This window comes from Melampsora larici-populina, assembly GCF_000204055.1.
Source record: "Melampsora larici-populina 98AG31 unplaced genomic scaffold MELLAscaffold_7, whole genome shotgun sequence".
Taxonomy (NCBI): Eukaryota; Fungi; Basidiomycota; class Pucciniomycetes; order Pucciniales; family Melampsoraceae; genus Melampsora; species Melampsora laricis-populina.
This window is the reverse complement of record NW_006768771.1, coordinates 1,220,509-1,239,633: the sequence shown is the minus strand read 5'-3', so window position 1 is coordinate 1,239,633 and position 19,125 is coordinate 1,220,509. Positions and strand designations below refer to the sequence as shown.

General features: G+C 42.5%; 3 protein-coding genes across 3 annotated transcripts; 1 reads left to right on the top strand and 2 right to left on the bottom strand.

Annotated features, from left to right (window-relative positions):
• Positions 1 to 4,368: 4,368 nt before the first annotated feature.
• MELLADRAFT_95250 (uncharacterized protein) lies at positions 4,369 to 6,252 on the bottom strand (the record flags this gene model as incomplete). Its single annotated transcript, XM_007406762.1, has 7 exons — positions 4,369 to 4,899; positions 4,998 to 5,189; positions 5,250 to 5,622; positions 5,684 to 5,698; positions 5,768 to 5,999; positions 6,059 to 6,113; positions 6,184 to 6,252. The coding sequence occupies 7 exons, from the start codon at positions 6,250 to 6,252 to the stop codon at positions 4,369 to 4,371; spliced, it is 1,467 nt and encodes a 488-aa protein (XP_007406824.1).
• Positions 6,253 to 13,802: 7,550 nt separating this feature from the next.
• On the bottom strand, positions 13,803 to 15,114 carry MELLADRAFT_74323 (uncharacterized protein; the record flags this gene model as incomplete). Its single annotated transcript, XM_007406761.1, has 2 exons — positions 13,803 to 14,656; positions 14,746 to 15,114. The coding sequence occupies 2 exons, from the start codon at positions 15,083 to 15,085 to the stop codon at positions 13,911 to 13,913; spliced, it is 1,086 nt and encodes a 361-aa protein (XP_007406823.1).
• A 203-nt stretch (positions 15,115 to 15,317) lies between these two features.
• On the top strand, positions 15,318 to 16,781 carry MELLADRAFT_71146 (uncharacterized protein; the record flags this gene model as incomplete). Its single annotated transcript, XM_007406926.1, has 6 exons — positions 15,318 to 15,611; positions 15,720 to 15,778; positions 15,863 to 15,981; positions 16,045 to 16,180; positions 16,261 to 16,436; positions 16,537 to 16,781. 5 exons carry the CDS (start codon positions 15,488 to 15,490, stop codon positions 16,420 to 16,422), a joined length of 600 nt encoding a protein of 199 aa, XP_007406988.1.
• Between the last annotated feature and the right edge of the window lie 2,344 nt (positions 16,782 to 19,125).

Genomic DNA, 19,125 nt, shown 5'->3' with positions numbered 1-19,125 from the left:
TTCTTCATCAAAGTTCAGCAGATTGATCATCTTCCAACTTTTCTTCTCAGGATGCCGCCAAATAAGACCTTAGCTGACACCCAAAAAGCCGGTGTGAAAGGCGACAAAGCTCAAATCACATACCTCATCTGTGCAAATGCAGATGGCACTCACAAACTCGATCCTCTCGTTATCGGTAGTTCAAAAAAGCCTACCTCGTTCAGGAGCAAGCCCGCAGGTTATTACGGTCTCCAATACACTAATAGTAAGAATGCCTGGATGACCGGTGCAATCTTCGGTGACTGGCTTCAGAAGATTGATGCCGACTTCCGTCGAGAAAATCGCAAAATCTTACTCCTGCTCGACAATTTCTCCGGTCATAAAGCCCCAGTCAAAACTCTTAACCTCACAAACATTACAGTACATTTCCTTCCACCAAATCTCACCAGTGTCTTACAGCCTTGTGATGCTGGAATAATCGCGGCTTGGAAAGCTCACTACAGACGTAACTTGATATCTCTAGTAATCCGGAGACACGATGATAATAGGGATTGGGCAAAAGTTCGACCAAGTTGTAGCCAGCGGTTCTGGTGCCACAGAACTTGTAGGAATCCAGCTGAATTCCGCTGAATCATATCAACAAGATGTCACAGATTCTCTTTGCTGAGCTACCCGGGGCCAAAATAATGATTTATGGTGTGTCGGGAATTGTTGGAACCAGGAATCCAACACCTCAGACCACCGTTCATCACCTTCAACAATCAAAACCCCCCAGATCACCCCAATTCACTCTCACCGCATAACTCCAACACCCTTCATATACAGTAAGTAATACGCTATGATTGATCATAATACAAACTGACATTTCAAGTGTTCCTGTTGTTGATCTAGGTGTCTAGCAGTGTTATCGAAGTGGTTCCACTTCATTGTATTTGAAGATCACATATGTATGTATTCAAAACCTATCACAAGCAAATGAATTGTGTGAACTGAAGTTTTGTTTTAAAAAATCTCAGGACCTTCCAGCGTTTATCCCGTAAAGGCATTTTTCGAACCACTGGAAACCCCGCCAACCCTCTCCCAAGGCTTTCCAAATGGCTTTCAATGTTGGTTACGGCTCAGGCATTACTGACCCATCAACTCGAGAAGGATGCCTTGCAACAACGCATCTCCTATGATGGTTGTATCCCAATTGATGTTCACAATTGGTCGCCGCGTGTCTGTTACCTGACGACTAGATTCTGGCCAACCGAGATTGTCGAAATGCACCAGCTTCTAGGGTTCCTCGATAGAATTCGACTGGACAATGGATGTGTAGAAGTCGGCCTCACTGCACTTGCCATCCTCCTGGCACGTCTGGCTGTACCAAGTCGACATTTTGACTTAGCTGGGGTTTTTGGGCGCAATCGGAGCATCATCGGCCGTATTGTTAGGTTTACTCAACGTTGGATCAAATTACATTGGTGTCATCTACTCAAATGGAGCCCCCAGCGATTGACTGCTCTTCGTCTCGAGGAATACGCGGCTTCTTTAATGGACTCACGAGGGTGTCAGCAACACCCAAACCCCGCCGCAGCGTGGCGGATTTTTGGTCCACGGAGGCAGCGGTGTGATCGACCCCAGTTTTACGGGGACCTCACCGTAGCGCTGCCGCAGTGAGAAAAAATCTCAAGGGGACCGCGGCGCGCTTGAGACCATCGCAGCGCGCCGCAGACTGGGGTTTTATTTCCCTAAATTTGAAAAAATGAGATTAATGCCAAAAAGAAAAAGACCTGCTTGAAAACCCTCAATCTGAGAAAGTTGATCGAGAGACGACAACAGAATAGAAAAATGCTATTCATGATAGTAAGACCCTCTGTTGACGGTTAAGAACTTTTGACCTTTGTTGACTGATTTTGATGCGAATTTCTATGACCTTTAGCTTGTGTGATACATCGGTTTTTTGATACCAGCAGTACTCAGCTATCTTTCTTTGGACACTTTCAACTCGTATCCGGTTTGGCTCCTGATTCACTCACTGCTTTGTTATGAAATTCACATCTTTCAGTCTTGTATCGGCACCCGGTCATCTCACCTGCGCCACCTGCTCCTCTTCACCCTCCTCTACCGCCTCCACCCGACCAAATGGACCCCAATTACTCCCATGAGACAATGCTGGAGGGTCATGCAATCTCTCAAAGTCTCGCACAGGCTGAACTAGAGGATCGATCCCTACATACATTCAATAAAGATGAATGTGGAGTACCTAAACTCTTCAGTCTGGTAACGGATATGGCGTTTCTGAATGAGCGCCATATTGTTTGGGAAAGCTTAGAGGATGTTGAGGGTGGTATGAGTGAGTTTTATGATGAGAATCAACTACAAGTCGCCTCAAAGCCCCAGCTTCACGTCAAACAGGTCAACATGCTGCCAGCGGTCCGCCGCGCAGAATTTCTGTCCCACCGCACGACACGACAGAGCCCAATCAGCTCAACAACGAGTGCCTCTTTTACTATAGCCCACACGTCCTGTCGGAGGTTTCAAGTTTGGTATTTTGTACCTTTAGATAACCTCTGTGAAAACACGAGTTGTGACTGTTCATCTGAAGTTTGAACTAACAATTGGACGTGTCAGGGGTTGAATATGTACAGTCTAGGCTATATGAGCCAAACTGGGCCCCTGGGTCCCCCCTGGGGTACCTTCAATGGGGCAGCGGCGGGTTGGACCTCAGTAAAAACTGGGCCCCGGCGCGGTTTTATCCCAGTGAGCGTTCAGTAGACTGAGGACGCGGCGGGACCCCCGCGCTGCCGCAGCGCTGCCCCAGTTTTCCGCGGCGGGGTTTGGGTGTTGGTGTCAGTTGAACAACTGTGTGGGCTATATCAATGGCGAGTTCAAATACATCTATTCAAAAAGATTGGAACTTACACACTTATGACTTTATTTATATTGTAGGGACTGTCTGGAAGATCTCACGGCCACAACACAATCAGAGACTATTTTACAATGGACATAAGCGCTGTCATGCTTTGAAATTTCAGGCAGTGACTACCCCCGAGTAAGTTCTTTATTTGCTTTCATTTGCAGTACATAGACCTGATATTTTGATTGTCTTCTGTTGTTTCAGTGGGATCACTGTGGACCTCAGTGAGGCTTATGTAGGCTCGCGTCATGACCAGGCAATGCTCAAAGATTCACAGCTTGAAGCGACACTCAGAATGCATGCCAAAGGTAATGGTGGTTGCCAAATGATCCTCTATGGTGATAAAGGATACTCAGCCAACGATGTAATTATGACACCATACCCTGGAAACGAAGACCGAATGCCAGAAGAACATGTTGAATTCAACAAAATTATGAGTCGCTGCCGAATAGGCGTTGAGCACGAGTTCGGTCGAGTGCGAAATGTATTTAGACTGACACAGTATGAGGGTAAGCTAGCCTTTTCTGCCTTTTCTGCCTTCTCACCGATCTCTGACTTTTTGATCTTATTGATTATAGACAACCTCATGTTCTATAAGAACGAACTCAATGAAACTTACCATGTAGCTGTATTTGTGAAGAATTGTTTGATATGTCTCGGTTGAGGCCCAGGAAATTCCCCCCTTCCTCCCCCCTCTTTAGCACAATATCTTGACCGAGCACATTTGTAATTAGATTTTTGGCTGAGAGATGTGATTATGCCTGCTTAGACTCAAGTTGTTGATTGGAAGCTTTGTGATAGGAGACTCAGTCTGATTCCACGGTCATACACTTGATGAAATCAAAGGCTCTAGAAAGTGTTGTTGGTTCATAAACGATCAAAAAATCGTAATTTACATTGAGTTAAAAGGATGGAAGATTTCACTAATCTTCACTCGTATCCGAAGCTTTCAAGCATCATTGATCTAATGGATCAATCATTAGATCGATGTTTCTCTTACTCTAGAGTCTCTACAAAACGCTGATAAGCTTCATTCATTCCAAAGCGTCAAACACCTCCAGTCTTTGATTTGCAACTGTTTCAATATCTCAAACGATTTGAACTTCTCAAGGTTTTTGTTACAAAGAGTCAAACACCTCCACAGTCTTCAATTTGGAATTGTTTGAAGATGAATTTTTCAAGGTTTTTGTTTTAAAAATGATCGATCGTTCCAAAGACTTGTGAGAATGGGAAGACTGTTATTCTCATCAAGCAATGAATCCTCAAGATTTGCGAAGATCTTTAAATTTGTGAAATGGTAAAAAAGAAAAGTTTTCATTTCTAATAAAGGATCAAAGATTGTAAATCAAAGTCGAGCCTGAGGATCAAAGATAGGGATGATTGTAAGATCAGGCAATTGTTTTGTATGTGTGTATGTCTTTTAAAGATTGACCGAAGATAGTTAAAAATAGACCAGGCAGGAATGAGAGAAATTACAAAAAAAGAGAACATCATTGCACACGCGAGGAAAGTTGAGTCATGATTGCTGCCAAGGCGTCATTGATTGAGGTCATTTTTGAGTCTACTTTAGCGTCAAGAGCTTCTAAGGTGAGGTTTGTGGTTTTTGATTGCTCAGATGCCAACTCGAATTTTTTTTGTTCAAGGGCCAGTTCTGCCTTGCGATGTGCTTCTAGAGATCTAGCCGCCGCGGCAGCTATGGTGAGCTCACGTTCGTAAAGGAGGTTTATTTTGTTGTTTTGCTCTGCTTGAGCGGTCAAAGCGGCTTCATTCATCTTACTCATTTCGCCACTAAAAGCACTCAGCTCCTCCATGACCGCGTTTGCATGGGATGCAGCTGAGTTGCGGGCCTTCTTGGGTTTCCTGCTAATCAATCTGCCATCGTTGTCGGTTTCTGAGGGGGTTTCTGAGCGCTTACGTACTTCCCCTCTTGCAGCCCGATCACGGTAATCCTCTGCCAGCATATATCGGTTCTTGAGTGTCTCACGTTCCTCCTTGGAAGCTAGTTTGAGAGCTAGGCCGTTCTGGGTTAAAGGAGTGTTCAGGGTATCAGCAAAAGATTACAGGGAAGAAAGAAGCCAGATTGAGTGATCTGGATTTGGGGAAAGGAAAAATCACATACCTCTTCCTCATGCTCGACTGTGTGGATCAATTCACGCAGCTCCTTGTCATCTTCGACGGTCCCACTGTCCATCTTACTCCACCCTTCAGCGGCTTTAAGCCAAGTCTTCAATTGGCAGTATCGTGTTGTAAGGACTTTGCTGTGGGTACTATCTGAAAGTTCTCGAAAATATCTTTGAGTTCCAGGTTCGGTCTGGAGAGAAGTGTATCAGTTAGTAAAAGCAGTGAAAAAAGTAGAAAATTATTTACAGACCTTCAACAACGTTGCACACTGTTTGAATACTTTCAACTTTTTACCCGGTGTACCAAAAGGACTGAGTTCTGCAAGGCATCGCATGAACAAGAGATCGAGTTGGCTGGGACAGGTGCCGTTGAATTTGAATTTCGCTGAGTCACTACCATCAAAGTCCGGCTCATCCAAGTCGTCTTCTGCTTTTTTCAACGCTTGATTGAAGTAATCCTGGACACTATGATCCTGAATATCTACCATCCTTTGCCATTCATACAAGTGACTAACCGGGAGGTTCCAAAAGTCTGGGCATTGATCGACACGAGTGATTACTTTCTTGTTGGTTGAAGAGACGGCTCCATTGGAAAGGGAAGATAGGCCAGGTGTACCAATATCCCTAATAATACAGATCATACAACTCAGGATCAAATCTCCAGATAAAGAAGAAAACTACATACCAGATTTGAGCCGACCTATTTGAGTGAACAAAAAAGATCAGACCCAACTGTATGTCATCAAAGAAACAAGGAGAGACTTCTCACGAATTTGGAATAAGGTTAGAACCTGAGTTCACCGCAGAACCAAGAATTGATCCAGACATTGGACCGGTTGATCTGACCTCGCATGTCTGAGTTGGTGGGAGACGTGGAAGACCGGTCGCTGGAAAGGACTGCTGAGGTGGCCATCGGGATTGCTGAACATTGTTAGTCATATCATAACCATTTTGTTGAATGTTTCCCACAGTGTAATAGGTTTCTGACCCAATCCGAACAACTACAAGCCATGAAAAGATTAGATCATAAAAAGGATAAAACATAAACTACTACACGTACTATTGTTTTCTGGATGACGCAAACCAGCAGTGAAGGATGATGATGAGTTTTCCAACTACAATCAAAAACAAATCTATATATCAGTGCTTATGGACCAAGTTTGGCTGATCAACTGATTGACTCACCCGACCTCCAGTTGGATTAAAGCTACCACTGTGATGTGCAAGAAAGTTATTGGCTTGATGTTGATTCATTGTAAGAGTTTGAAAATAAATCCAAGTGAGAGGATTTGACTTTTATCAGGGGAATCTAACTGCCGTAATCCGAGGAGAGAGACCCTTATAAGCAATTGAATCTGTCAGCCAAGATGGGCATAACAGACCAAAAAGTGAAAACTCAACTGCAAGCTGCCAATCCAAACACAGGTGTCCACGCGTGCTGTGCAGAGTACCATACCTGAACCCAATGGAGGCTAAAATTGATTGATGCCAAACAGGATATGACCGGTGAGGATCTTGTTCAGGATAAATGCACCATGAGAGCCAAACAAACTCACCCGGACACATCCTAGCATCTAACACCCGGAGAGGATGGAGGTCGAGGGCCAACGGATACCTGTGACAGGGATCAAGCCAGCCAAACAAAGAGGCTTTCGAAAAGCCTGTTTGTTTGGTCAGACAGGTGTTTTTGAGCTGGTAGGCGGGTACGTTCCAGAAAGATGCTGGCCTTAGTTAAGGCTCTCGCCCGATCCCGAGCCTCGACGGGCATCCGAGGCTCGGGCACGGGCAGGCAGCTGTTTTTGCTCGGGCGGCCGATTGCCCAGATGGTTTTAACTTTTCTTTTCACTTGAATCAAATCAATGATGTTGAGAACAAGATCAAGTCAAGGAATCAAATGTACAGTTCAAAAAATTGTTTTGAGATATATATGAAGAACATATTGATCATTCAAGTTGAAAAAACAAAACAGAAATGAAAGTATCAAGTACCTCAAAATACGAAAATGATTGTGACCTTTGATTTCAGTTTTGCGACCTGATGTATCGATTCAAGAGGACAAAATGTATCGATTCAAGAGGACAAACTTTGACAAGCTTTTTTAAAACTGACTGGGCAACAAAGGTGATTACTTCGGATCTGGAGGTGTTGAGCATTCTTCTTGAATTGGCTTTTTCTAATGAGTTAAAATTTGGGAAAGTTGTAACAGAAGGGTTATTTTAAAAGGAATCGATATTTTATGTGTTCGCGTCTGTGACTTGTTGGTTGTATAATGAATTGAGTTTTGGATGAAACAACCGGTATTTTATTTTCATTGATTGAATGGAATATAATGACTGGATATTCTGGAATCGCGATCAGAATTTGGATCTGTCCAATATCGATTTGACATTTTGATTCAAATCTCAACATGTTGATTCATGGTCTGCAAATCTGAATCGAGAGGCATCAACTAATGACCTTCCTTGATAATAGAGGAAATTATACATACATACATATATATACAAGAAAAGGAAGTACATAGGTGAGACTGTGAGACTTGACTTGTTATAAAAGTCGATCCCAGCTTTTCAAGCATACAAGCGCCTCCAAAGTAGATATGAGCATTGACGCTCGGTGATCACTCATCACCCGTCCACCAGAAGAGAATGCTCGTTCAGATGGACAAGCAGTGGCTGGAACAGCCAGGTAGCATTGGGCCATTCGGGCAAGGATCGGGAATTCGGTCTCGTTGGTCCTCCAGTATTCCAACGGATCGCGGTGTTCAAGCTCGCGTGGGAGGCTAAGGTAAGTGTTGACCTCATCTGTAACAGTTTTCACCTCGCGTTTGGATAAGAAGAGGTTCGGTCCTTCGCTGTTATCGTCAATGTCGTGAGAGTGGTCAGTGTGATTGGAGTCGTGGTCCGACCGGGCGACCTCAATATCTGAGTCGGCCGAAACATCAAATGGGGTAGCGTGTTCGATGAATGATTCTTTGATGTCACCCGGATTCATCTTCATTGCATTACATGTTATGTGAGAGAACGCTTCCATCTTAAGACGAGGATCAAGAAGTGCTGCACATGTGTATACCGGTTTCTTGAAAGCTTGGGTCTGATAATCTTGAAGTTTTTGGCGCATTGGTTCGAGCATTGGAATGATTGATTGATTGGCGTATTTGGTTTTGGCCTAATAAAAGATTGAAAAGAGTCAGCTAATCAAATGAAATAAAAGTCTGAATACAGAGAGAGAATAAGAGAATCAACAAACCACAACAAGTCTTTCCATAAGCCATTCATAATTCGGCATCGCCTCGTAGAAGGTAGGATAAGAAGAGCTGCTGACTCGTTTGGTTGCAACTTCAAAGGGTTTCAGGAATGCAAGCATGTGTTCAATAACATCCCATTCTGCATCGGAAAGTCGGTATTTGTGTAGTTGCCGATCTTCGTCACATTTGAATATCACAACTGGTTTAAGAAGCACAAACCTCTCAAGCTGGTAGTATTTGGAATTCCAGCGAGTTGCAACATCGGTGATCAAAGTCAGAGGTTTCATGATTCCTCGAGTTGTGGAAGCCATTACAGACCAATCTCGAGCTCGTTCGGGTGATTTCTTGACCAGTTTGGTAAGTGTGTCAATTTTGGAGAGAGTGCTACTGAGATCTTCAACCTCAGGCTCCTCTACCAAGCCAGTAATAGAGACAGGGACACTCGGGGCATGTGGACCTAAGTGTTTTGAAAATACATTCAATCCAGCACGTGCAGAAAGGTTAATAACATGGGCTAGACAACCAAGAAGATGTTTGTCTGCAGAGAATTGAGGTATGAGGTGTTGAAGTTGAAGTGCCATGGTATGATTGTTTGAGGCGTTGTCCGCAGTGATACAGAACACACGATTGGTAATGTTGTATTGATTAAGGACTTCAAGTAAATGAACTGCTAGATTTGTACCGGTATGGTGACCAATGATTTGCTTCATGGCAATGATAGCTTCACAAGGTTTGAAGTCTTTGGTGAGCCAGTGCGCAGTGATACCAAAGATTGAGCGGCCATTGGTAGATGTCCAACAGTCACAAGTGAGGCTGATGTAGGGCTGAGAGGCTAGCTGATCTTTGAGTTTGACTTGAGTCGAGCGGAAGCGAGACATGATACCCTCAGATATACTGGTTGACTTCACCATCATTGGAAGGACTGAAGGGTTGCATAGCTCAATGAAATGACGAAAAGCACTGGACTCGATGGTGGTGAATGGTAACTCCTCTTGAATGATCAATTTCAAGAGTCCCTCCTTCACAGACTCACGAGTCAGTTGACGACGCTAGATGTGACCACTTTACATTAGTATCATCAAAGGTCAAGGGAACCACAAGATACTCACATATGCCATTGTGCCATGCTCTACAGAGTTGTCCTTTTCAGGATAAGTTTTGTCAAAAATTTGGTGTGTTCGGTTCAGGTGTCGGATTAATCCCTTGGTGCTTGATGACTTGTCGGGGATGATATAAGCACCACAAGCCGATCCAGTTGGTAACTCCACTTGACATACATGTCTGATGTGATCATCAACTTTGATACTCTTGAAGTGCGCCCAAACCCATGATCGCTTGTAGGAATTGACTCGAATTCTAGATGAAGCCAGGGGAGACGAGGTAGCAATAGATGAAAGGCTGGACTTGGGACTCTGAACTATAGAAGAGCGAGGTCGTCTAGGACTCTGCCCAGGAGACAAAAGTTGAGCAGATGAAACAGTTCTTGAGATTGTTTTCATGTGATTGATCTGATCACTCATGACCTGGAATCTGGATTGGAAGATGTGAGCTCAAAGAAAACTGGATCCTTTTGTCCGGGCGCCTCGGCCACAGTAGAGCTCAAGCATGGCCGGATGCCTGGTTAGGGTTTGAGTTTCTCGAGGCTTGGCCGAGGCATCCTCGTCCGGAAATCAGGTTTGAACGGGCAAGCCCTAAAAACCGTTCGGGCCGGTCGGGCGAGAGCCTTAGCCTTAGTGTCACGCCACACGGTTTTTTTTTCTTCCATTTTTTTCTAAAAAAAAAAATGCTGGCTTTGATACTGTTTGAACAGTGGCTGATATTCAGTCACTTTTGAATTGAATTACATTTGAACTGCGGCTTGGGTCACCATCAAGCAGAGTCCGCCCAATCCCTAATCCGGACAAACTAGCAAAGGATATCTATTGGCTACCACTCCTGGACGCTATGCGTATGGCTGATTCGTCATGGAAGTCTGTTACTCGCGAGACGATCACAAACTGCTGGCGTCACACCCAAATAGTGGCAGCACTCCAAGAAAACAAGAACCTACCTTCCACCCCAACCAATACAAATCTAGCTCCTGATCCCGACCTCCACAAAATTATTGATGAGGCTTCAAAAGTCCTAGAGCGACTTGAAGAGTGCACAGGCCTGGATGAGAGTCGATCCGAGGTCCGGATCAGCATTCAAAACTTACTCGATCCCAAGATCGAGAGGCAATTACCTGACGATGATCAACCAATGCCGACCGATCTCGAAATTATCAAATCAAGTGCTAACGACTCTGAACCCGATGCGCCCGATGATCCCGAAGATGACAAGGAGGATATGGGGGAGCTCATCCGTGTACCAATGTCAATGGCTCAAATCTCACAAGCCATTGACGACATCATCTATTCGCTCAACCGTCAACCTCATGATGCTGACGGGCCCGACTGGAGCTTACATATCAAAAGCTTTCACTCCATGCTCAATGAAATCAGCCATGTCCGCTTCACTTCATTAAAGCAAAAGTTCTTAACTGATTTTTTTAACCTTGATTCGACTATTTAATAAAGCCTGATAAATCCTTTTACATATTCTTTTTTCTTCTAGTCTCTTGGTACATTCCTTCCCTTCATATGAAGCTCTTTGTATGCCCCATTATTTTTGTCTGAGATATGCAATGCTATGCCAACCCATGCCCACTATCACCAAAAAAGTTGTCCAACAGTTTTTTTTAAAAAAATAGGCATAAAGGTTAGTTTAAATGCAAACTATGCCTTTATGCTTATTTCGAATTGATGCATAGCGCGATATAAGGTTGACAAACTTTTAGATTAAAATTATGCTTATAGGGCGCGGCGACTGTATAAGGTGTCCTTGTGTGGCAATGACCTTGTATGTGGTGTCCCAGTGATCAATCAAAGGTAAGGAGCCAAACAAAAGATAAGTTCGCTGGAGGAATTGTCCAAGTTCATTGAAGGTAGATAATTGAGGAACAAAGACATACAAATCTAGTATCAAACTCATATTTTATCTTTCCAAAGGTAGAAAAAGTTCAACTGGTATGTGATCTCCTGCCAGTTTGTGTTATATGAAATTGGAGATTGAAGTTGAGACAAGTGAGTTCACCAGAAAATGATTTCACCTTGAAGACACAGTTTTTACAAGCAACATGGTCAATCAAGTTGAACACCACAATAAAGTTATTTCCAAATTTTCAAGTATCATCCAACAATTCAATTGATCAGTCACACACACTGGCAGGGGGTTACATGGTAGTATAATTTGTCATCTGTGAGGAGAGAAATTGTTTTTTATAGGAATCATAATTTCTCTTTTCTATATTATAACCTATGTATTTAGTGTTCTGAATTCATATTTCATGTCTCAGAGTGTTTAGCTCCAGATTTCAAGACATTTTGCCCTCAATCTGATTGATACATATCTATGCTCCACAAAATGAGTACAATGCATGTATTTAGTTTTGCAACCAGATATAAAATTCTCCCTGATAATCTTATTTATCTTCACTTCAGGTTTTTCCTTTGGGTTAGAGGATTTGAAGGCTGGTATGTACTTGTACTATTGCACAACTCTGCACATCCTGTCAAAGACTCAGCTTTATCCATCAAAGAATCAAATGAATGTGTTAGTTGATGCCTGTTGATACTTTATGTAGGGGCTGTAAATTTAAAAATGCACAATCAATGGAGGGGAAAATATGGCAAGGCAACATAAATCAGATTGCATTTTGGTGGGAAATATATATCAAGACTTCAAAAAAGTGTATATGTAGATGAAAAGTTTGATATCAGATAAAGTTGGTATGTGAGAAAGAGTGATTACATGTTTTCTTTTTGACTCTTCTACATAAATATGGATTGACAAGATTTTTCAAACTTTTGTCACAAGCATCAAATCTATTGTGAACACTTTCCCAGCCACAATCAACAAGAAAGGTATGGTACAACTTTTCTTTGGATATCCAGCCCAACTCCATGATCAAAACCTGAACAATTTCATGATTTCAAATTCTCTGTCAAAAAGAAGCACTGGAATTGAAGAGATCCAACAGTGTAGGAACTTACAGCAGCCATGAAATTCACTTTCTGGATCTGATCAGAACTCCTTGGTCTACCGTGATGTCCTTGGTAAAGTAATAACTCTTCTGGTTTCCAATTCTAAGTTATCCCAGTCCAAAACACTGACTTCAGGTGGTCCCACACAAATGAGATGAGTTTTTTGAGGTTTTCCTTGCTCAATTTATCTCCATACATTTCTCTTACCATCCCTATAAAACCCAGACTCACTCTATACTCAGAAATACTGTCACCCATTATAATATGTCTTCTATTTGAGTGGTGTTTATCCATTCATTTAAAATGTGTTAGAGCTTGTTGACCTGTGGGTTGGGATTAAGCCAGATTGAAGGAGTGTTTCTTTGTGCGCTTTTTCAGTATTATTTGAATCAAGGATGTGAAAAATTTGTGAACTGCTTGACACAACTCAAAACCAGTGGGCAAATGAAACTGTACACACCAGGATATGAAGTGGCACTTGATTATGTTATTCTTCATTGTGGGGTTGGATTGGTATCTTTTTTCAATGTCAGTCTGATAGTTTTATGCCTCAATTTCAAGGTTACCAATATCTTCTCTTGAATATATGCCACCAGAAATATACATCAACTGTGTGTTACAATGATTGTTGATAGTCTCATTAATCTTAACAAATTTTGTCAGTGGTCTCTTTGATGAGTTTCTGTGCTTATTCCATTTGATTATGATAAATCTCAAGAAATTCCCCGGAAGTTCTGTTCTTGTTGAAATTGGCTAAAGTGATGAAACAGAAAGATAGATCAAATCCGATCTCCACTGAAATCCTTTGATTTGTTATGAGACTCCCTATATCTGCTATGCATGCTCCTCCATTCTTCAAAGATACCTTGCATGAATTCCAATCCCTCTGCTAGAAACTCTGATGATTTCTTGTCCCTGGGGTTATCATATTCTTGAAACAATAGTAGAAAGCTCATTTTAAGCCATCTGTGTGCCCAGCATATGGCTGTATATATATGCTGACTCAAAATATCCTCTTTTCTTGAACTTCTCATTATATCTTCCCCAAGGTCTGCAAACCAGATAGGAGTTTCATAAGGATAATTGTGTAAATTAACCACACAAACTTCACCAATGTCCTTGAGAAGGATGGTGGAGTTTATCTCAAGGCTTGTAATTGACTTTATCCCTGGTATTTTACTAAAAGTGACATGAGTTGGAATAGTTCCTAATTCACCTGGTCTTGTAGTCAGCTGATGTTTATTCCCAAGTTTCTTCGATATCAGGGGTTTCAAGTTAGATTTCTTTGCGTATTTTTACGCTACAACAACTTGCCCATTGTTGTAAGATATGGGTGGATTTTCTACAGTGGACTTTATCTGGGTCGCAAACATGACAATATAGATGGCAAATCAGCGGGATCAAATCCTGTTGATCTTATCTCATGAAATCGAACTTGTCAAAGAGTGTATCAAAGGCAAGGAGAAGTCACAATATTCCTTGGGTTAAGACTGATTCCCTCGGGACATGATGGCGAATTTGCAAATCTGCGTATGCATGATTAAGTCTATTGCATTGAATGATAGCTGTGAGCTTCAGAAAGTCCCTTCGCGCACTAGGTATCTCTACTTGTCCACAGCAGCCTCTGAGTTGACAAGCGAGGCGCGTAGTTGAGATCGTTCCTCGATGATCTCATTTAACCTCTTCTTTTCCACCGGCCCAAGTCTGTCGAACAAGCCGATAGGGGCCAAGCCTATTCCATCCCATTTCACCAACTGTCGCAATTCTTGGTCCGAGCGAGCCAGCGCTTGCCTACAATTTTGCTTGACACTAATTTTATTTGCCTGATTTGCCTCAAGTCGAGCACGAACAGTTGGGGTGAGCCATTCCAATGGGAAACGGACTGCACTGTCGCCCTTAGCTTTCCACGGCTGCCGAGAGTTTCGAATCCTTCTTCGTTCTGATGGTCGAAGATCAAGCGGAATGTCTGTCATCTTGTCTGTATCGGGTGAGGTGGCAACAGTAAGAAGGCGATCAACTGTTTCTGAGCACCATCTTTCATTCATGGCTCGAGTTGGGTATTTGTCACAAGCTATGGTCACCGAACCGTTTGGATCGTCGTAGTGTTCATTAGTGTCGAAGGGAGATCGAATGTTAGGAGCAGTCCAACGACTGCCTGCAAGTAATTTGATCTTGTGCATGGCTTCGGGAGATTCGATTAATTTAGGAAATCGAGATAAGTTAAGTTTGACCGTGACTTTTCGATTAGGCCTTTGTGAATCTGCTTGACCGTAATGAAAGTCCATATCATCATGTGTTTTGACGATCAGATGAGCATCGGGACTTGGTGGTACAAAAGGTTGACGGAATTCTGAACATAATCATGACAAAAATTGAATCATTGTCAGTTTTTGAGAACAAACCAGTCAAGAAATGCATAGAAAGGATCAAAATACGAACTGGCTAAGGATGGCATCTGAAATTTGATAACACGTAATGCGTGTAACCGCTTTCGAGCTTCTGCCCACCGAAGATGAGTGACACCAGGTACATCTTGCATAGCAAATGGTTTCACTAGATCTCTCTCTATATCGAAAGCTTCTTCCATTCCAGGTCCACCAAGTGGATGATCCTTCAATCGACCCTTGCCAGTCACTTTGATTTTATTTTTTCCTCCGGCTTGCGAAATCGCACTCGTGACGAACTGTCGAGGGTGAGTTGAATCCACGATGAGAGGCTGAGGCATCCGAGGCCGCTTCGGGATAAGGCATGGGTAGCATTTGACAAGATTCGAAGTCATGTTCAAGAATGCTGTATACGATAATCGATCTGGGAAGATGGGTTAATCGAGTGATTGGTCTTGGGGAATTTGGTAGGGTGCAATCTAAGACATGTCACGAGGATTGACAGGCTCCTGGTACCAGCACAGCCCACTACATATCACACGGGCGGTTGTTACCTGTACAAGATAGCCGTATGTAATGTATGTGTACATAGCCGGTCGGGGACTGTCACGACAGCTCAGGATCGATGACGCACAAAAGTTGATCAGACTCAGAGTGACTTCCGAATTGTTCAAGTAGAAAACAAATTCAATTTATCACCAACATATCTTTTCTTCAAGTGGTCTTTCTCTTATTAACCTTTCTCCTATCGCTACACGCTTTAATCAAAACAAATCTACAGATCAAAACTTATCAAGATGTCGGAGGCTCCTTGTTACTTTGATACAATGAAGCGCTCCTATTCGGATGTGACCGTCACTGATGAGGGTGTCGAGACATCCACTTTCCTGGAGGCAAGTGAAGAGCTCGTCAAACTCTTTGGTAAGTAACAGCTTCATGGCAATAATCTTCAAAATTATCTACTTTTCTATGGAAAATGGCCTGGGATCGGACTCTAATGCTCTTATGTCTATCTTGATGGCTTCATAGATTTGTTTGGGAGCAAAGCTTTTGCGGTAGTGCAAAACGATCTTAACGGAAATATCACGGTAAAACGCACTTCCATCCATGGCTGTCGCTTTCCAACCAGTTGAGATCTGTCATAGCAGGCTGATAATCGGGCTTACCTATAGAAAATCCGGACTCTTTACCAAGTCAACAAAACCGAATGTTCAACCTTGGAACGCTTGGTCGAGTTTGAGAAGACATCAAAGAAGCGTGATGCGACTCAAGGACTATTATGGTTGACTCGGTGAATTGATCATTCATGAGATGGATAAAACCTATCAGATCTGATGAACCTTGATGATTTTAGTGGTTTACACTTTACCTACGAAGGACTTCGTCGATCTCAAAAGAACCCAACCGAAGAGCTTTCTGAATCTTTCGTAAAAGGATATGAGACCAGTCTAAAACCTCATCATTCCTTTGTCGTTCGTCCAGTCTTTGGGGTTAGTCACTCTCTTTCTTTGATGCTTGTCATATCAGGCTTGCTTGACGAAAGAGTACTAACGTCTATCCTGCCTTTCAGCTTGCCATGAAAGCATGCCCTTATCGCGCGGATCTCTATGCCAAACTCGGTACACCCGACAGAGTCGAGGTCGAACTTGAAAAGTGGTTAACAGCGCTCGAAAAGATTGTACAACGTATTCAGGCCTTCTATGAGAAGGGCAATTATGGTAAAGGTCTCTGAGGGAAGCCAATGAAGTCAGTCTAGCGAGTTGCCTTGCATCTTAGTTCGATCTTCTCTCCTTTCTATAATGCTGGGAACCGACTTCTGATTCTTCTGAAAATCCATGTTTGCTAGACTCAGGATGAGATACGGATATGTCGCCCGATAACAAATTGGATCATAGAGGGGTTGTAATTTCGCCCTTATCTGTCTGCAATATAAGTATAAGTCAAGTAGTCTGGGCATGTGCCTGTAAAGCGGATAAGTGGATAATCAGTGCCCTTGTAGTGTCTTACAAGGAATAAAACCCCACAATCCTTGCAAAATGTCACATTCCTTGTCCAGCAGATTTTCAAATAAAATTACGGTGTTTTTGAGCCATTCTAGAAGCTGGATGCATTGGTCAAGTGATGTATGCGGTTTGAAACAAGGTTGGAATAGATAACTATAAACAAATGGTTGTTAACAGTTAAAGTCCAACTTGGTGACTATGAGGTCTGAAAGAGATGGTTCTCATTATTCGCCTTGAAGATTGGTTGTGTCAATCTCATACTTGAGTACAAATGTGCAACTTTGGCACTCATCTTCTTTGTTTCACACTTGCGTGAGTGACGAAAAATAGCCAATCTACTTGCGAGTGCCGAAGCTAGGAGCATGAGTCAAGAACCCTTCCAGAATTGAATGACTTTGGTCTCAGAGTCCAGGCTTGAAGTTGTGCATATGCCTTGGATAGCTTGATCTAACAGGCATTCGCTTTCGTCAACTCATACTTATCTCTAGATACACCTAAAATATACGCCCCATCGTCACTGGTGAGATTAGTTCTGAATCATGCTTCGCCCATTTAGAGAAAGGAGCCCGAAATGCCGATAAATAAATAATTCATGGTAATACATGTAACTTTGGAGCGCGAGGAGTGGGCTTATTTGAGTTTACATCCAAGAATTTCTCTGGAAGCACGATATTTACTTTTGTACCAAGTCTTGTACCCAGAATGGAAGTTCTTGTCCTTAGTTTATCAGCGCTCTTCCGTCATCGCTCTTGCTTTTACCCGCGAATGAGAGTAACCATGCTTGTCGGATTGGAACCAATGCTCATCATTCGTTCATGTTGCCATCGACTCACATCCATCCATGCAATGCTTTACCATGATACTGGTGCAAAAACCACATTTTCGCACACCAGAGTCATCATTGATGACGTACACGGGATGACTGGGAAAGATGTTTTGCAGATAGGGAGACAATTTCTCGCTTTGTCATTCTAGACGATGCTGCAGTGGTCACTGACGGTAACATGAAAAATTGCAGGCCTCAATATATAACTTTTATGAGTGATTTGTCTGTGCTACAAGATGAAATCGAAAGGGTAGGGGTCATTAGATTTTGAGGTCTGACAAAAAAATGATGGGACCAAGACCCAAACCAGTCAACCCGAGCATAATGTTAGAGAAAACTTAGGTCTTTGTGATCAGTCTGTTTGAATCATCTGCTTTATAGCTTGTGACCTATCTTTTTAACAGTCACTGCATTGCACATAGCACTCCAGCATTAAAGAGGTTCCCAGATGGGAATATGGGTTGTAGGGATCAGACCGCCATTGTAATAGGGGTCCACAAACATGAAAAACCGACCTAAAAACCCATGGACAAAACCCATGACAGCCCGATTGTTTTTTGGGTTTTGTCCAACGGGAAAGCGGAAAACCCATGGACAAAACCCAAAAAACAATCAGGTTTGTCCCAAACTTATATAAGTCCACCTCGCGTGGCCCCAACGGTACAGGTACCACGTACCTCCGAGCGCCAGCGAGGGACTTACGCCTAATCCCCAAAATCTGGCGTGAGACTAGACAGGGCTTTTGCCAAAAATCTTTCATCTCACTTGCTCACAATTCTCACCTATCAACTCGTGACAAGCACATAATGAAAATGATGCGCAAATCCTATATAATTCATTGGCCACCCTTCACACTTCAACGGCTCAACGCGTTCAAAACTTATGAGCAAATAAGCTCTTGCCCCAAACCTCGGGGCCGTACATGACCCAAGCACGACTGCGGCATCCAAAACCCCAGTAAGGTGGACGTAACGGAGAAAACTTGTGACCAAACTGCAGTTTGTCATACTCGATGAAATTTAGTCAAGTACACGATTTACACCCAAAGTAGCATCACATCCGCAAATACCACTCACACGATTCCAGTTTCCTCACAACTTGATTGACTCAGAATGCTACGAAGGAGTGTTTCCGCTGCCCACGCCCAGAAGTTAGCACCAAGTTTTTAACTGCGACTGCCCAAGATGAAGATCCAATTACACCTTTATCACCTAAATTTGATTACAATATAAATCGACATCAAAGTTCAAATTCAAATTTAAATCAAAACCAAGAAACTGTGAAAAACAATTTAATTTCAAGAAAAAGGAAAAGTTTAAGGAATGATTGTTTGAAGTATGATTTTATGATCAATTGGAGTGAAAGTAGTTCTTCTTTGTGAGTATTCTTCGTTTTATCTAATTTTATATTGACCTTTTGCTAACATATCTCTATGTTGAATTAAGATCGATTTTAGCAACAAGTTTTTTTCTTTACAAGTTCTCAATTTTGTAAAGCCAAAAATCTACAATTTGATTCTTAGAGCTATCTAATCACATTTAAAGTATTTCTTTGTTTGATTTGGATACGGGAGTACTTTTGTTTTCATCTTATTCTAAATTGATCA